The sequence below is a fragment of the Carcharhinus amblyrhynchos genome, chromosome 8 (genome assembly GCF_965287045.1).
Source record: "Carcharhinus amblyrhynchos chromosome 8, sCarAmb.v2.hapA, whole genome shotgun sequence".
NCBI classification, from domain to species: domain Eukaryota; kingdom Metazoa; phylum Chordata; class Chondrichthyes; order Carcharhiniformes; family Carcharhinidae; genus Carcharhinus; species Carcharhinus amblyrhynchos.
The window spans coordinates 74,233,050-74,250,608 of NC_137331.1; the positions used below are offsets into that span (position 1 = coordinate 74,233,050).

A 17,559-nucleotide genomic window follows, 5' to 3' on the forward strand; every position below is an offset into this window, starting at 1 on the left:
TGTTTCACGCTGTCATGGAGGAGGGCAGAACACAACACACTGGCAAAACTTGGCTGCACTGAGATCATGGCATCATGTTTAAAGGACACCCCAACCAGAGAAAAAAGTTACTCCTCCCCCAGCCCACAATGGAAATTTCAGGAGCTCTCCCTCCCACACCACCCCCCTACCCCCCACACTCCTGATTGGAGCCAACATTCGTACTCCCCACCCCCCTCCTCTGTTCGGAGCTGGTACTCGCAACTCTTCCCCCCCCACCCCCCAGCTCCCCCACCCGCCCAGTTGGAGGCACGCTGCCAGTGCCAGCCTGTGTAAAGGGACAGTGTTGGGAGCATTGCCAAGCCACTGTCTGATTATATCCCTCTCTGCTGGGAACTATACACTATATTTAACTTTGCATTCACGGGAGACCACCCCCCACCCCGCCCCCCATGAGAGATTCACATCTATGTGAATGTGTTGTGAACAGCACCAATGGGTCAGTATATATCAGGGCATTAAACATCTGATAAGGGTGTGGCTAATGACATTGAAATATATTCAAATTCACGTAAAGCAGCTCCATGCCCATTATTGGGGTGAATCTGATGGTATCACCATCGAGGGGTGGGGAAGATCTGAAATTGCAAACTTGCTGGCGAGAACTCTGACTTCTGGATCTTTAGCCCCCACCAGCCTTTATATGGAGGGCAAATGTGGGCTGAAGCTCGCCCTCTAGGCATTGTAATAATAATTCCATCCCTACCATATAAAAATACCTCAAATCATTGGAATTATTTCTGGAATGCACAGTTAGGAGTCAACAAATTCATATTTAGTAGTTTTAAATAATATTAATTACTTAATGTTGCTGTTTCAGAAAGAGATATGACCTCACTGTGGTTTACAAGTTCACTGCAGCCAATTATAAATGAAACATTCTATGACAGAAAATCTACCACGACTGGTTAGTACTATTACTTAATCCTGTTTATTCTTTACCTCTTATTATCACATCTTTGCAGCATTGCTCAGGGTGGGGATGTGGGGGAAAGTTTATTAGTGTCACAATTAGGCTTACATTAACATTGCAATGAAGTCGCTGTGAAAATCCCCTACTCGCCAGGCTCTGACTCCTGTTCAGGTACGTTAACGGATAATTGTCTCGGGGTCCTTGTGCATGAGTCGCAAAAACCCAGCTTGCAGGTGCAGCAGGTGGTCAGGAAGGCGAATGGGATGCTGGCCTTCATAGCGAGGGGGATTGAATATAAAAGTAGGGAGGTCTTGCTGCAGCTGTATAGGGCATTGGTGAGGCCGCAGCTGGAGTACTGTGTGCAGTTTTGGGCGCCGTACTTACGCAAGGATATTTTGGCCCTGGAGGGAGTGCAAAGGAGGTTTACTAGGCTGATACCGGAGTTGAGGGGATTGAGCTATGAGGAGAGGCTGAATAAACTAGGCTTGTACTCGTTAGAGTTTAGAAGAATGAGGGGAGATCTCATTGAGACGTATAAGATGATGAATGGGATGGATAGGATAGAGGTGGAGAGACTCTTCCCGCTCAAAAAAGACAGTAGGACTAGGGGGCACAGCCTCAAGATAAAGGGGAGGCGGTTTAGAACGGAGTTGAGGAGGAACTTCTTCACTCAAAGGGTGGTGAATCTCTGGAATTCTCTGCCCGTTGAAGTGGTGGAGGCTGCCTCGCTAAATATTTTTAAGAAGCGGGTTGATGGGTTCTTGATAAGAGAGGGGATTAAGGGTTATGGGGAGAGGGCGGGAAAGTGGAACTGAGCCACGACAGATCAGCCATGATCTTATTGAATGGCGGGGCAGGCTCGAAGGGCTAGATGGCCTACTCCTGCTCCTATTTCTTATGTTCTTATGTTCTTATGGCCGATCCACCTAATCAGCACACCTTTCAGATTGTGGGAGGAAACCAGAGCACCCAGAAGAAACCTATGCAGACACCGGGTGGACGTGCAGACTCAACATAGACAGTGACCCAAGCTGGAAATTGAACACAGGCCTCTGGCACTGTGAAGCCTGGGTTCAACCATAGTGCTAAGCACTGTGCCACCGTGCTGCCCCCTTATATTATGTGTGCCTACATATGCAGGGTGGCATGGTGGCACAGTGGGTTAATACTATTGTCTCTCAACACAAGGAACCCAGGTTCGCTTCCAGCCTTGGCTGACTGTGTGGAGCTTGCACTTTTTCCCCGTGCCTGTGTGGATTTCCTTCAGGTGCTCTGATTTCCTCCCACAGTCCAAAGATGTGCAGGTGAGATGGACTGGCCGTGCAAAGTTGCCCCTTGGTGCCCCAAGAAATGTAGGAAGAGGGATTAGCGGGGTAAATATGTGGGATTACGGGGATAGGGTAGGAGGATGGGCCTTGGGAAAGATGTTCTGTCAGAGAGTGATTGCAGACTCCTTCCGCACCACAGGGAATCTATGATAATGTAAGATGCTCGGGTTAACATGGGGCAGGAGACTGGCACCTCCCACACTATGAGGTGTGTGGTCACATGACCAGAATACAATCTAGAACTGTAAGCAGTTAGCCTGCATGGTGGAAGCTACACCAGGCAAGATCATGGTTGGAATTGTAAATAGTTAGAGTCTACCTATAAAGGTGTTAATGTTGAAACACACAAGCCTCAAAAGCTCTTGAAGCATAGAAATGTAGAATCCTTAAAGTGCAGAAGGAGGCCATTTGGCCCATCAAGCCTGCATCAACAACAATCCCACCCAGGCCCTATTTCCCATAACCCCATATATTTACCCTGCTAATCTTCCTGACACTAAGAGGCAATCTTCTATGGCCGATCCCCCCAACCTGCGTATCTTTGGAGAGCATGAGGATGCTGGAGCACCCGAAGGAAACCCAAGCTGACACAGGCAGAACATGCAATCTCCATACAGATTGTGACCTGGTGTCAGAATTAAACCTGTGGTTCTGGTGCTGTGAGGCAGCAATGCTAACCATTGTGCCACTGTGCTGCCCATTAATGAGTTACCCCATTCAATAAACTACCACTACTGCAACATAAGGAACCCATATTAAATACATAAGATGGTAAGACTAAAGCAGGATGGGGAATGAATGTCAATGTAAGGGCAGAGAGTGAGATCCAAAAGGTCAAGCCTGAAGGACCAAGACTCAGATTGGCAGTTCAGTCACAGAGTAGCAGGATATTTGCTAGCAGCTGTTATTAATCGAGGGTAGCATATGCTTGTGTTTTTTAACCTTTGGTGGTTTGTGTGTGTGTTTAGTATTATAGAGGTGAGATTTTATAAGATGTTTCAGATTTGGGCTGTTTCTTTAATTCAAAGTAAAATGAACAATGTGATCTATTCTGATTGCTGCACAACAACAAACTAATGTGTGCTACGGGTAATGTATTAGCATGGATAGAGGATTGGTTAACTAACAGAAAACAAAGAGTGTAGGTAAATTGGGTGTTTTTCTGGTTGGCAATCAGTGACTACTGGTGTGCCTCAGGGATCAGCATTGGGACTGCAATTGTTTATGACTTACATAGATGATTTGGAGTTGGGGACCAAATGTAGTGTATCAAAATTCGCAGATGACACTAAGATGGGTGGCAGAGCAAAGTGTGCAGAGGAGGATGAAAGCCTGCAAAGGGAAATAGATAATCTAAGTGAGTGGGTGAGGGTTTGGCAGATGAAGTACACTGTTAGTAAATGTGAGGTCATCCATTTTGGTAGGAATATCAGTAAAATGGACTATTATTTAAATGGTAAAACATTGCAACATGCTGCTGTGCAGAGGGACCTGGGTGTCCTTGTGCAAGAATCACAAGGAGTTGGTTTGCAGGTGCAGCAGGGAATTAAGAAGGCAAATGAAATTTTCATTGCTGGAGAGATGGAGTTTAAAAACAGGGAGATTATAGTGCAGCTGTATAAGGTGCTGGTGCGGCCACACCTGGAGTACTGTGTACAGTTTTGGTCTCCTTACTTGAGAAAGGATATACTAGGACTGGAGGGGGTGCAGAGGAGATTCACTAAGTTGATTCCGGAGTTGAGAGGGTTGGCTTATGAGGAGAGACTGAGTAAACGGGGGCTATACTCATTGGAATTCGGAAGAATGAGGGGAGATCTTATAGAGACATGTAAGATTGTAAAGGGAATAGATAATATAGAAGCAGGGAAGTTGATTCCACTGACAGGTGAAACTAGAACTAGAGGGCATAGCCTCAAAATAAGGGGAAGCAGATTTAGGACTGAGTTGAGGAAGAACTTCTTCTCACAAAGGGTTGTAAATCTGTGGAATTCCCTGTCCAATGAAGCAGTTGAGGCTACCTCATTGAATGTTTTTAAGGCAAGGATAAATCAGCCGTGATCTTATTGAATGGCGGAGCAGGTTCGAGGGGCTAAATGGCCTAACTGCTGCTCCTAGTTCTTATGTTCTTATGTGCTGGTTGCTATGGAACCTGGAGGCCCAAGCTGAGACTTACTGATGGCAAGAAGTAAAATATTCACACCTGAAAAAAATGGCAGGAGCCGTTGGGTTGACAGTGGATAGACTTTCTGGGTGGGATTTTACAGCCTCACTTGTCTCCAAACTGTAAATTCCTGCCCAAGGTCAATGGATCTTTACATGGTCCATCCCTCGCCCACTCCGATTCACCTGGAGGGCAAGATGATAGAAGTCCAGCCATTGGCATAGAGAGAGAGAGAGAACTGACTCACAGAGAAAAGGGGCTGCAGCCAGAGTTTGTCGGCAGAGAGGAGAATTTTATGTTTCCTCTGAGAATGGGGAGGGAGAATTGTCTCTGAATGATAGGAGTCACCCTGTAGCAATCTAAAACTCTGGAAGATTTGAACTGGGGAGATCAGGAGAAGAAATCACTGGAGTAGGCCTCAGAGCTGAAAGTTGGCTTGGGAATTCCCAGGAGCCTGAGCAAGAGGACCATCATTAAACACAAGACATAACTCATTGAAACAGGGATATGTGATCCCATTGGAAGCTGAAAGTAACTAAGAACTGTTTCCTACAAAAACAGTAATTGTGGAGAGCATGGTATAAAGTATCTATGTATCTTTGGGTTAATGGTCATGTTAAGACACTTATAAAGATTCTCACACTTCCCCAAATTCTGAAAGTTTTGGATGAAGAAAATAGGTATCCTCTTAGGAATTAGAAACCAATGATTAAGTTAGATTTTAAAAATAAATTAAAAGAAGAAATGTATAAGTTCCATTAACATTACATTCTATGCTTTTCTCTTTAAGGAGGCTGCAGTGTAACAGTGTAATACCATCCTCTTGCGGCCATTTGTGTGTGTGTGTGTCTGTGTATATATAGTCAAACTTGAACAAACTAGTTTCAGTTAGTTCTTGACTTTGCAGGTGGATATAAACCTGCCCTGATATTATTTTGATTTTATTCCAATTCAATCCAATCAAGTCCAATTCAGGGTCTCAACAAGTTGAGACATTCCCGATCTAAGCTGACAAGACAAGGCTCTCATCTCCTATCTTGGGCTTGATCTACATGATCCAAGCTGATTGGAGTAGGCATAGCTCCTCTTCCAAGGCTTGATCTCATTTGTATCTTAGCCAAAAGGCCAAGATGCCACTTTTAAAAATTGCTTCAAATGAAGCTAAAATGTAACCTAATGACTTCAACCACGCACAACATGTCGATACTACACTTGATCTTTGGAAGTAACAGCAGAGTTCTGACCATGATCTGGCTAACAATTATTCCTCACCGGTTTATCTGGCAATGTATCTCTTTATGATTTGTGGCACCTTGCGGTCTGTAAAAGAACTATTGTGTTTCCCCAAACTATAACAGTAACCAGCCTTCAGAATTACTTCATTGGCTGTAAAGCACATTGTGTGTCCTGGGATCCTGGAAGGTGACAGCTGCTAAGTGTTACACATCCTGCAAAGATATCACCGATAATATATTTAACCAGGTAGAAACTCACCTCAGGGGTGATGATGCAGTGTCAGGCAGGGATCAAATGAATTGGTTGTTTCAGGTTATGATTGTTAGTGTAAAAGGTTTATTAGAGAGAGAAACATATTTCAAACATTCTATTTTAATCTTACAATAATTGGTGCTAGCAATGGCCAATGACACTGCACCATTTTGTCAGTCCAACTTGTAAATGGTTGCACTCAGTTGCTCCAAAGTTGGTAACTTATATGACCTTTCCTTTAATATGTTTGTTGGGAGCAGAATACTCAGATCATAAGCTGCAGCATGAGGATAACACAAATACAGTTTGTGTTTTGTGACTGCAGAATTCTTGAGTCCCTTTCCAGACAATCCGTTAGAACCGCTCCAAATATTTACAAGTGAATGCACCTCGGGGACTGGCCAGCAAAGTGCATTAGAGATCTATCCCATCACATCTAACAATTTGGATTGAATCCAGCTCTAATGTTTGGACTAAATGTTTGCTTTTCATGACAGCTGCTAAGTGTTTCTGGTGAAATTAGTCTGACAGTCTCCAATTCCCAGTTCATAAATGTCCACGTGCACAAAGCTACTTCCAGCTTGATACAGACTGGCACCAATTCAAAGAGATGCCACAAGTCCAGAAAGTGTAGAAATAAAAATGTGCATCACTCTATCTCATCCTGAGCCACTAAAGAGGCATCATCTTCCATTTACCATGCCTTATACCCTGCTTTGAAAATTCTAACAGGTATATTTTCCTATGTCAGCAGAAGTGAAGATATGAAATCAGTTTCTTCCCCCTATCATTAGGTTATAGTTTCAAACCTCACTTCAGAGAGGTGAATTTATAATCCAGGGTAACTTGGTATTGAGAGAGTGCTGCACTCTAGGAAGTGTCATCACAGATGGACCCTGATTGCTCTCTCAGGTGGATGTGCTTTTTTATTCATTTGGGAGAGATGGGTGGCGCTGGCTGGCCAGCCTTTATTGCCCATCCCTAATAAATCCCTATAAAGCTGCCATGAGATTATTAAATAAAATAGCATCAGAGTTCTGACCATGATCTGGCTAACAATTAACCCTCATCCAACATCACAAAAACAGTAGCTGGCAATGTGTCTCTTAATAGTTTGTGGCACCTTGCAGTGTATAAAAGATTTGTTGTGTTTCCCTACACTGCAACAGTGACTACACTTCAAAATTATTTCATTGGCTGTAAAGCACTTTGTGTATTCTGAAAGCTGATATATAAATGCAAATCCTTGCCTTCCCTTTGTCTTGTATGACCACACGCCAGTGACAACCATGTTCTCTATTTATTCCACCCCACCCAAAGATCTTTGTTGCTGCAAGCAAGACTAGGGAGGCGATTTTAAACCCACACTGCCCGTCTGTGGGAGTGGCAATGTGGAGCTCACACACTGAACCATGGTGCGGACATCTCCTGCCATGGAATGCATGTCCTGGGCCAAGATCTCCACTGCAGATGTATATACCTGCCTTAGATGAAATGCAATAAGGGTTCACTAGGCCTATAGATAAATTGAGAGGATTGTAAAATGAAGCAAGATTGAATAGATTATGTCTATATTCGCTAAAATGTAGAAAAATGAGAAATCTAATTGAAATATATGAAATTTTTAAGTGGTATGACAGGCTAGATGCTAAGAGGAAATTTCCCTAGAATTTGTGGTCACGTGAACCCAAGATCCTGGTTGAGGCAGTCCTCATGTGTGTGGAACTTGGCTATCAATTTCTGCTCAGTGATTCTGTGTTGTCATGTGTCATGAAGGCTGCCTTGGAAAACACTTACCCGAAGATCAGAGGGTAAGATCAACCAGGATCTTGGGTTCATGTCACACTATCTGTTGCCCTCACAACTTGCCTGGGCTTGCAAAATCTTAATAACTGTCCTGGCTGGAGACAATACACATCTCTTTAACCTGTGCTTAACCCTCTCTCCGTTCACATTGTCTGTACCTTTAAGACTTGATTACCTGTAAAGACTCGTATTCTAATCATTATCTTGTAAGTTGAGTCTGTGTATTTATATGCCCTGTTTGTGTACACAAGTCCTCACTCATCTGATGAAGGAGCCTGAGACTCCAAAAACTGGTGCTGCCAAATAACCTGTTGGACTTTAACCTGGTGTTGTGAGACTTCTTACTGTGCCTATTTCAGTCCAACTCCGGCATTTCCACATCATGGCTATCTTAAAGAGACAGAGATCTAGAGATTTTTGTGTATTAAGGGTAAGGGGATGAGTGTGAGAAGATTGAGTTCAGATAGATTATCAGCAAGGATCTTAATGAAGGGTGAACCAGGCTCAGAAGGTCAAAAGACCTGCTCCCACTCTAATACTCTTATAATGACATGGCAAGTAAACCTAACGCCTGTGTAACTGTCACCAGTCCTCTCCGTGCACACAAATTAAGTTAAAGCATATGTAAGATTGTTTGAAAAACAGATGTCTGTTGTATTTTAGCATCACCAACCACTTCTACAAACATCACATCAGTTTCAGAAGACCTCCAAAAGATGATGACAACCACGTTGGAGACACAGCCTTCCACAGGTGAGGTTTCATTGTCCCAATGCAGATTTGGAATGATTAACTTGACACTATCCTGAGAGAAAAGGAATACCTCCTCACCATGAACACCGAATGAAATTCCAAATCTGAATTAGATTAACCCAATTTTATCCAAAAAATCCAAATTTTTGCTGGAACTCCTCAGTGCTGATATTGCTGCATCAGCATTACTTCACCAGAATGATGCTAGATGTCTCACTTTCAGGAGTAAATGGGGAGATTTATTAGCCTGCGTTTTCATTTGTGATTTTTTTCCCCTCAAACCTCTGGAGACAGTTAAGCAAGCAAACTTCCATACATAATAAGAAATTGAAAGAAAAAAAATTACACAAAGAAAAAGCATCAGCAAAGGACCATCAGGTAATTCTTTAAGGAGGTAACAAGGTAATGAAGAAATTAGACAAAGGAGAGCCAGTGGACGTGATTTATTTCAATTTCCAGAAAGCCTTTGATAAGGTGCCTTACAGGAGGCTGCTAAATAAGCTAAGAGCCAATGGTGTTAGAGACAAGGTACTGACACGGATAAAAGATTGACTGACAGACAGAAGACAGAGTGGGGATAAGGGGTCCTTTTTAGGGTGGCAACCAGTGATTGGTGGTGTTCCACAGAGGTCATTGTTGGGACCACAACTTTTCACTATATACGGTAATGATCTGGAAGATGGAACTGAGGGCATGGTTGCTAAATTTGCAGATGATACAAAGATATGTAGAGGGACAGGTAGCAGTGAGGAAGGGGGGAGACTGCAGAATGACAAGGACAGGTTGGGAGACTGGGCAAAGAAGTGGCAGATGGAACACAATATGGCAAAGTATGTACTTTGGTAGGAAGAATAGAAGAGTAGACTATTTTCTAAATGGGGAAAGGCTTCAGAAATCTGAAACACATAGTGATTTGGGAGTCCTGGTTCAGAACTTTCTTAAGGCTAACATGCAGTTTCTGTTGACAGGAAGAGAAATTCAAAGTTAGCTTTCATTTCTAGAGGGCTAGAATAGAAGAGCAGGGTTGTGTTGCTGAGGCTGCGTAAGCCTCTGGTCAGACCCCATTTGAAATATTGTGAGCAGTTTTGGGCCCCATATCTAAGGAAGGATGTGCTAGCCTTGGAAGGGCGTCCAGAGGAGGTTCACAAGAATGATCCTTGGAATGAAGAGTTTGTTATATGAGAAGCGATTGAGGAATCTGGGCCTATACTTGATGGAGTTTAGAAGGATGAGAGGGTATCTTATTGAAACTTACAGAATATTGAGAGGCCTGGATAGAGTGGACGTGGAGAGGATATTTCCACTAGTAGGAAAAACTAGAACCAGAGGGCACAACCTCAGGGTGAAAGGAAGATCCTTTAAAACAGAGATGAGGAGGAATTCCGTCAGCCAGAAGGTGGTGAACCTGTGGAACTCATTACCACAGAGGGATGTGGAGGCCAGGTCATTGAGTTCTTTAAGACAGAGATAGATAGGTTCTTGATTCATAAGGGGATCAAGGGTTAGGGGAGAAGGCAGGAGAATGGGGATGAGAATCATATCAGCCATGATTGAATGGCGGAGCAGACCCGATGGGCTGAATGGCCTAATTCTGCTCCTATATCTTATGGTCTTATGGATTGAACTAATAGTTGAAATAATATAAAACAAAAGCATTCTTCCTTCATTATTCTGGACACATTATTTAAATATTAGGGCAAATAAAACGCTACCAAAGACATAGAGAACTGAGACACACCAAAATCAATAATCTGAAAACAAATCTAAAATAATCAAGAGTAAAAACACAAAAGGAGCTCAAGAATAATTTTTATGCTAGGTTCTGTTTCAGTTTGGCCTTCTCTATATTATCGAATAAATTCTGTAAATGGTGACTTACGTAAGCTTCAATAAAATGTGTGCAATTCCTTTCAGCATCCCCTGGATCTGTGCTCCAGTCTACACCAAGCATATCGGTCAAACCATTGAAATCATGTAAGTTCAGTGTTAACCATGCATTTTCCAATATCAAGTTAAGATTGCCCGAAATCTTCTGGCCCATCCTGTTGGCAGGAATTTCCAGTGCCACCAAAGCCAATGAGTATTTGAATGGTTCACTGCATCTGTCGCGGGGGAACCAGTAATCAAAGGGATATTTTGATAAAGGCAAGATGCTGCAGATGCTGGAATCTGAAAGCAATGTTTCGAGTTAGGATGACCCTTCGTCAGAGCTGATGAAGGGTGATCCTGACTTGAAACGTTGACGGTACTCTTTCCACAGATGCTATCAGACCTACTGAAATCCTCCAGCATTTTCTGTTTTTGTTGTTGAAATTGATCATTTGACCAGAAATCAATTAATTGACAGAGAAGGAGGCCATTCAGCCTCTCCCAGAACACCCCCGGCTGCGGTCTCTTACTGGGGGTTTTCCCTCCTGGTTGCTGGCTAGCCAGGCCATTTGGCAAGCCGTTGGGTGAAAAGCAGATCTAAAATATATTATCATTATCCTTAAGTTTTGTCAAATTCTTGGGCTAATTCAGCTTACTTTGCACACTTCCCATCTCCACCATAAATATTAACAATGGGCAGGATTCTCCAACCTCGCCTGTCCCAAAACTGTAAGATCTCGCCTGAGGTCAATAGACCTTTTCATGGTCCATCCCTCACCTGTGCCAATTCCTGTGACGGGCGGGACAGTAAAATTCTGGCCAGTGTTTCTATATCCATCTTGGTGCAATGCCACGTAGGTGTGCAAGTAGGGAAATATATAGGAGAATGCATCAAGGCAAAGATGGGAAAGCCTCATGGTGGGGAAGCAGTAATCCCCAGGAAAAGCATGTTTTGGATTTTGTTAATGCTTTTTTAATGCCTTAGAGAATGAATAGCCCAGTTGCAGTAATTTTTTTTACATCTGAGGAATTAATATTCACAATAGACTGTGGAGGTGCTGCAGAGGCCAAAGAGGAAGAGAAGCCAACAGCAGGCGCTCAGAACGTAAATCGTTGTGTTCTGGAACTTTGTCGATTCTTTCAAAGATGCCATTGTAAAATTGTACAAAGGAGCCAATCAAAGAGATCTGCTGTAAGGTAAATGAAACAGTCTTTTATTTTGCTATTTATTTCTGAGATGCTGCATGATGAAGGTGGCACAGGATTTTAACAATATGTTTCATAAAATTTCCAAATATAATTTATGAGGATGCAGACCCTCGAATGAGATGGACAATAAAAGGTGTAGAACTTTCTGACGTTACTGCCCTGAATGTATTGGACAGGGTTTTATGGTCCTGCTCGCCTGCAGGATCTTCAACCCTCACCAAAATCAATGGGATTTTGGCTGGCACGCTGCATCCACTGTGGCAGGACTCACCATACCAATGCTGGAAATCCCCTCCACAGTGTTTTCGTCAGTATAACATACGTAACTCTGGAAAAAGCACACTCTTGTTACTAAGCAGCAGAAGCAGCTTGTCATACATAGATCTAAGTGATCTGTGATGATCCTTAACTTTTTAGTAATGTTTGTTCAGGACCAATAACTTTTTGTTTGAAGGAGAAAAAGTTTGTAATTAAAGCCAGAAATTTCCAGATGTTTTAAACAAACAAAAATAAACTTTATGATACAAAGTCAGAAAAATAAAGCAATTTTCAATATTTATCTTATACTCTAACATTCAAGGTTACTATGAGTTAACAGGCAAACTGGTCAAATGTACCTCTATTTATAATGACATTGAAATATGATCATAATAGATTCCGCAGATTTCTCAACAACCCACCAAAACATCAGTAACACTGTGAGCCAACCAATGTCACGGAAATCTTGTCGCTCTCATGAGGGATTCTAGTCCTCACCTTCGAAGATCTCGCTTTGTCAACTGACAAGTGCAATTTCAGCTCTTCAGCTGCTCAGAAATCGCTACTGGGGGATTTTTGCAGTAACTTCATTGCAGTGTTAATGTAAGCTTACTTGTGACACTAATAAATAAACTTTACTGTTCCACAGATCCCCAATATTCGCAGAACAGAGTCACCAACCTTCTGCTGCCTTCTTGGACTTTTAAGGCTTCCCCAAACCCTCATCAATAACCAGGGCTTCTTCTAAGTCCTCTGCAATTATTAGGCCTACCATTGTGCCTTCTTCATTAAAGTATGCTCCGAATGGTCCTTTTCCTATTTGGAGTCTGTTCCTCTGCTCCTCACTTTTTAACTAAATGAATCTTTTAGTCACCCATCCGATATCTCCTTATGTGGCTTAGAGCTAAATTTTGTTTGACAAGGATCCTGATGCGTTTTCTGCAAAAGTGCAATATGTTGAGGAGCAAGAGAAGGATCTGGAAGGGTCCATTGAAAGCATTTTTTTCAAAATGGCTATGTCCCTCACATACTTAGCAGAATGCTTGGCGAGTTTTCAAAAGCTTTGTTGGCCTCTTAACTCTTGGTTCTGATAAGTTGGCTGGCACCTTGATAAGAGTGAAATTTTCTTGGTAAACTGAGAATTCTACATAGGTAGAAAATCCATGCATGACCCCCTTCCCTGCCCTCCCCATTCCAACCCTAACACTTTACCAGAATTTTCCTGCAGAGTCACCCTGGGATTATCTTAATGAGTGAAATTTAAATGTTTGTATATTGATTGCCAATTACGTGTTGAAAGTTTAACGGGATCAGTGCATTTATTTGTAATTACTCTTACTCTAAGTTATTCTTTTATTTCTGCAAAAGGTTAAAAATGTATGTAACTGTTGCTGACTGTAAATTAAATGGCAATTTTAACTCAGGTATTGCACTGATTACTACTCCTGGTACCTGGCACAAAAAGCTGATGTCTGCCAGATCTCAAAGCGTTTTTCTCTGTTGAAATGTAAGTATAATGGGTGTTTGATGCATGGCTAAGAAGATGGGGTTCATAGGGCTTTTAAAAATGGAGAGAGAAATGAAAACTAAAGAAGGGAGGGGCAGTGGGGACACTGCAATGTGAGGCAGTAGCTATAGGCTCTTCCACAAATGATGGGATTAAGGATATGAGTTGCACTAAAGTCCAGAGTCAGCGAGCTAACTTGATGTAAATTTTCCACTCCCACCCACCACAGAAATCATTGCCGGCAGGACTGGAAAATTTGGCGGACTACTTAAAGCTCCGTTGCAAAAATAGAAAATGCTGGAAAATCTCAGCAGGTCTGACAGCATCTGCATTTGAAGTGCTGGCTCTATTCACTCTCCACAAATGTTGTCAGACCTACTGACATTTTCCAGTATTTTCTGCTTTTGTTTCAGATTCCAGCATCTGCAGTATTTTGCCTTCATCTAAAGGTCTGGAATTTTTGGTCCGGACAAATCACACTGGAACAATGTGGAAAATCCCATCCAAACGGTGCAGGTATAGAGATTAAGGGCTGTGGGAGTTGCATAAATGGGGTGGGCTAGGTTGTGGAGGGATCTGAAGTTGGTGATAAGGATTTTAAATTCAGCATGTTGAGAGATAGAGAGCCACATCAGTTAGAATGATGGTGATAGAAAAGCAGGAGACATGTTTCCTCCGTGGTTTGCTATGTGCTTAGTGTGGCTGGTTGTGGAGTCACTAATATCAAGTTATCATTGTTGAAGCTTTTTGATACATTTTGTGGTGGAATCTTCTGTATGATTTTAAACTGAAATTCCTCAGATCACTAACTTCTCTCTGCTTATTGCAGCTTTAAGGAAGAAATGTCTTTCGAAGATCTGCAAGTCAAACCAACCATCAGAGATTTAAAAAAGAGGGCAAAAGTTCTCACAGGATGCTCAATCACACTGGAATAATCTGAAAAAATCTTTTATATTCTATTAGCAAAAAATAGTTTTAAATGAAAGTGTGCAGTAATAATTTAGAAGAGGTATAGTCATTTCAAGCTGTGATCGATTAATTGTAATCAAGATGTTCTGATATTTACGTATCAAATATTTATCATTCCGTTGTAATATTTAAGTAAAAGTTTGAACTCAAGAATACTATATATTGAACCAAAACAAAATAGTTAAATGTTAAACGAAAAAAGAAAATGCTGGAAAATCTCAGCAAGTCTGGCAGCATCTGTGAGGGGAGAAAAGAGCTGACATTTCGAGTCCAGATGACCCTTTGTTAAATGTTAAGTTGCATTTAGAAGTACTGTTCTATTATTGCTTTTGTAGAAAGCATCATTCAGTTTGTTCCATCTGAACTATCTCCTTAGGAATACCCATTATGATTTGCCAGATATTTTAGATCCTGCCTCACTATTGGCAACAGTGATTTCAAGGCGTTGGTTTATCATGTGATCATGAGGCAGATTACTTTGTTCAAGTAGACCAAATGATGATATCCACTTGACCATGATTGTTGACTGGGGTGATGTGCCACAATGGGCCAAATGGCCTCCTTCTGTGCTGTAAACATCTCTGAATCTAATATGTTTATGAAGAGCCTGGCAACCAACAGCTCATATGGAACTATTGACTAAAATTTGAAATGGTTGTTGTGTTTCTTTAATAACAATTGCCCTGAATAATAATTTTAAGAAGAACCTAAAGAAAAATGGGTCATAACTTGGTGTCAAAATAATTGAGGTTAATGATTCCGGTCATTATTTAATGTGATGATAGAACAAGTCTTGGAACAAGCACTGCTGTCTGAGTTGCACTCTTCCAACGTTAGCTTCACAAAATGGCATCTCGGTGGCCCCCCCCAAACCCCTCACACCTCCCACCCACAGATATATTTCAGGTTGCTGTTCTTGCCCTGTAGATGTGAGCTAAACTCACTGCAAAAACTTATATCTTTTTAAATACAATATAAATATGTGTTCACAACATGATAGATGAGTGTGAATAATGTCAATCATTGCCTCTCTGAAAATGAAAATTAACTAGTATAAGTGTAGAGTTTAAAACATTGTTGAAGATCTTAAAAATATTAAATTGAAAATTAAATTTTTAAAAAACATTTTCTTTCTGTCTTGTTTTTCTTTCACTCTCAATGCAGCCTTTCTCACATGCTATGCCTGATTTCACATTGAATTCACCCACTCTAACTCGCAATTCCTCTTCATTGTTTGAGCTGTTAATTTCATGATCCTTCAGTTTGATTTGTTAAGGAGACACACTGTTGTTTGCCCATGTCCCAGACGCCCAGTTCCCTTGCTGCAACATACTTTGTACTTCCAACAATTTGTCATACGAAAGATCTAAAAGCCTAAATGTGCAAAGTCCAATTACTGCTTGGCACTGTGAAAGGGCCTGCTACTGTAAATTATGGTGCTTTCCTAAAAATATTTTAATTTCACTTTTAAATTGTTCAGTTATGTTTTGAGTTCTGCTTATCTCCCTTCGTTCCACATTGGTGTCAGTTTTCAACATATCATTCTTAGTTAAAAGGAGAGCAGGATACTTGGTTGCTAAGCCTTCGTCTATGGCACTCTTAAGCCACAGCTGTAAGTGCAGGAAAAAAATCTTCCTTTGTTTTGCTCCTTCTCTAATACACTCAAGGGAGGGAAGATGGCCTTTACAAGGTGTCACCGACAGTACTGCAGCTAAAACTGCAGATGCAATGAAGTGGAGAGAATTAAACCTGCCTCCAAACACTCTTGTGAAGAGCTTTATCATCATCCTTTTGATACATCTATGTCTGACTGTGCAACTGCCATTTATTGTCCCTATCAGTGTGACTGCACACTTTGAAAGAAAAGCATTACAATTTAAAAACAATCCAATATTTATGAGTATTATGAATGTACATTATTAATAATTACAAGCTGGTACAGTTTATTTCATCATATTTTCCAGCCATAATAGGGTCCAATGTAGAGTACAATGAAACAGTTATTAGGCTGATGTTGAAGGCAAATTGTTGGAGACAAGGGAGTCCTAAGCTCTTCACTTGAAACTCACTACAGTTCAGGATAATTCCCTCAATAAAAATATAAGCCTGTGGCAGAAGGAGCAGAAAGATGCTTTGCACTCTTAAGATTTGAATGTTTGCAACTGTGAAAAAAGGACATGCTATTCAAGCTTTTCCTCCTACACTCATCAGGACTTGCTATATAATCCTGAATGTGCTGAGAGTTATACAGACAACCATTCTAAGATTATCAGTCTGGCTTGGGCAATGTGGCTCTCTTACTGCATGTTAGATACTACATATTCACAGTGACCTGCCCTCTGCCGGCAAAAGGAATATGCATTGGCTTAACGCCTTCTTTGAATTAACCAAAAGCACTGAGAAACAACAGTCCTTTGGTGCATTCATCATTGCCAGCACCTTGGCCAACCAGAGTCAAGTTGTAGAACAGGCAAGATTTTTTGTACTTTTTCTACAATATCAATCTCTGTATTACCAAGCAATTAATCAAATGTATAATCAGTATCCATTGTTCCAATGTGTCGTGTTCTATTGTTCCAGTAATTTGCAGTTACTGAGGAGAAAAAGTGCAACATATAAAGCTTATAAATTAATCACAGGAACAAAACCTTGATGAAGATGAATCCAGGATTGCTCTGCCCAGGAACATGGTCCCAGTCTCTCGGACGAGAAGGTGGTGATGTGATAATGTCACTAGTCTAGCAAATCAGAAGCCCATGCTGTTCTGGAGATATGGGTACAAATTTAAATCCAATTAATAAATTTGGAATTGAAAGCTAGTCTCAATAATAGTGACCATGACAACTGTCATCGGTTGTTGTAAAAATCCATCGGGTCATCCTTACCTGGTCAGGCCTACTTGTGCAGTGAGCGCTCTTACTCCCTGAATATCCAGCAGAGAATTTCCTTGAAGGAAGGATTCATTTTTAAAATGCTTTTTGCCTACCCATTACTGTCCTTGGCAGAATGACAGTCTAATTGAATCATTCCAGTGCTGCACCATTGCGTAGAGCTTTCTTTAAGATGGGCACTTCTGTCATTGCTAGAGAATCTGCAGCCCCACCTTCATGATTAATTAACCCTGATACTGGGATTTGTGACTTCATGAATGAAGTCTGAATATGGTTTTATATAGCATCACCGTAATATCACAAACCTAATAAGCCTCCTGGAGTAGAAAAACAAATAGCAATCTGAAATAAATAATAGAATGTTGGAG

The 17,559-nt window shown here is 41.4% G+C and overlaps 1 protein-coding gene and 1 long non-coding RNA gene across 2 annotated transcripts in view; both read left to right on the top strand.

Moving 5' to 3' along the window:
- Positions 1-10,611, top strand: part of hhla1 (HHLA1 neighbor of OC90) — a 35,290-nt gene extending 24,679 nt beyond the window's left edge. Inside the window, exons 7-9 of the mRNA XM_080193539.1 lie at positions 860-946; positions 8,399-8,488; positions 10,403-10,611. Of these exons, the coding sequence (XP_080049665.1) occupies positions 860-946; positions 8,399-8,488; positions 10,403-10,611 (386 nt within the window). The remainder of the gene's footprint in view (positions 1-859; positions 947-8,398; positions 8,489-10,402) is intronic.
- An 831-nt stretch (positions 10,612-11,442) lies between these two features.
- On the top strand, positions 11,443-14,241 carry LOC145347043 (uncharacterized). The gene is made up of 3 exons (XR_013887758.1): positions 11,443-11,554; positions 13,249-13,331; positions 14,161-14,241. It is a non-coding gene; the product is annotated as an uncharacterized LOC145347043 (long non-coding RNA).
- The last annotated feature ends 3,318 nt before the right edge of the window (positions 14,242-17,559 follow it).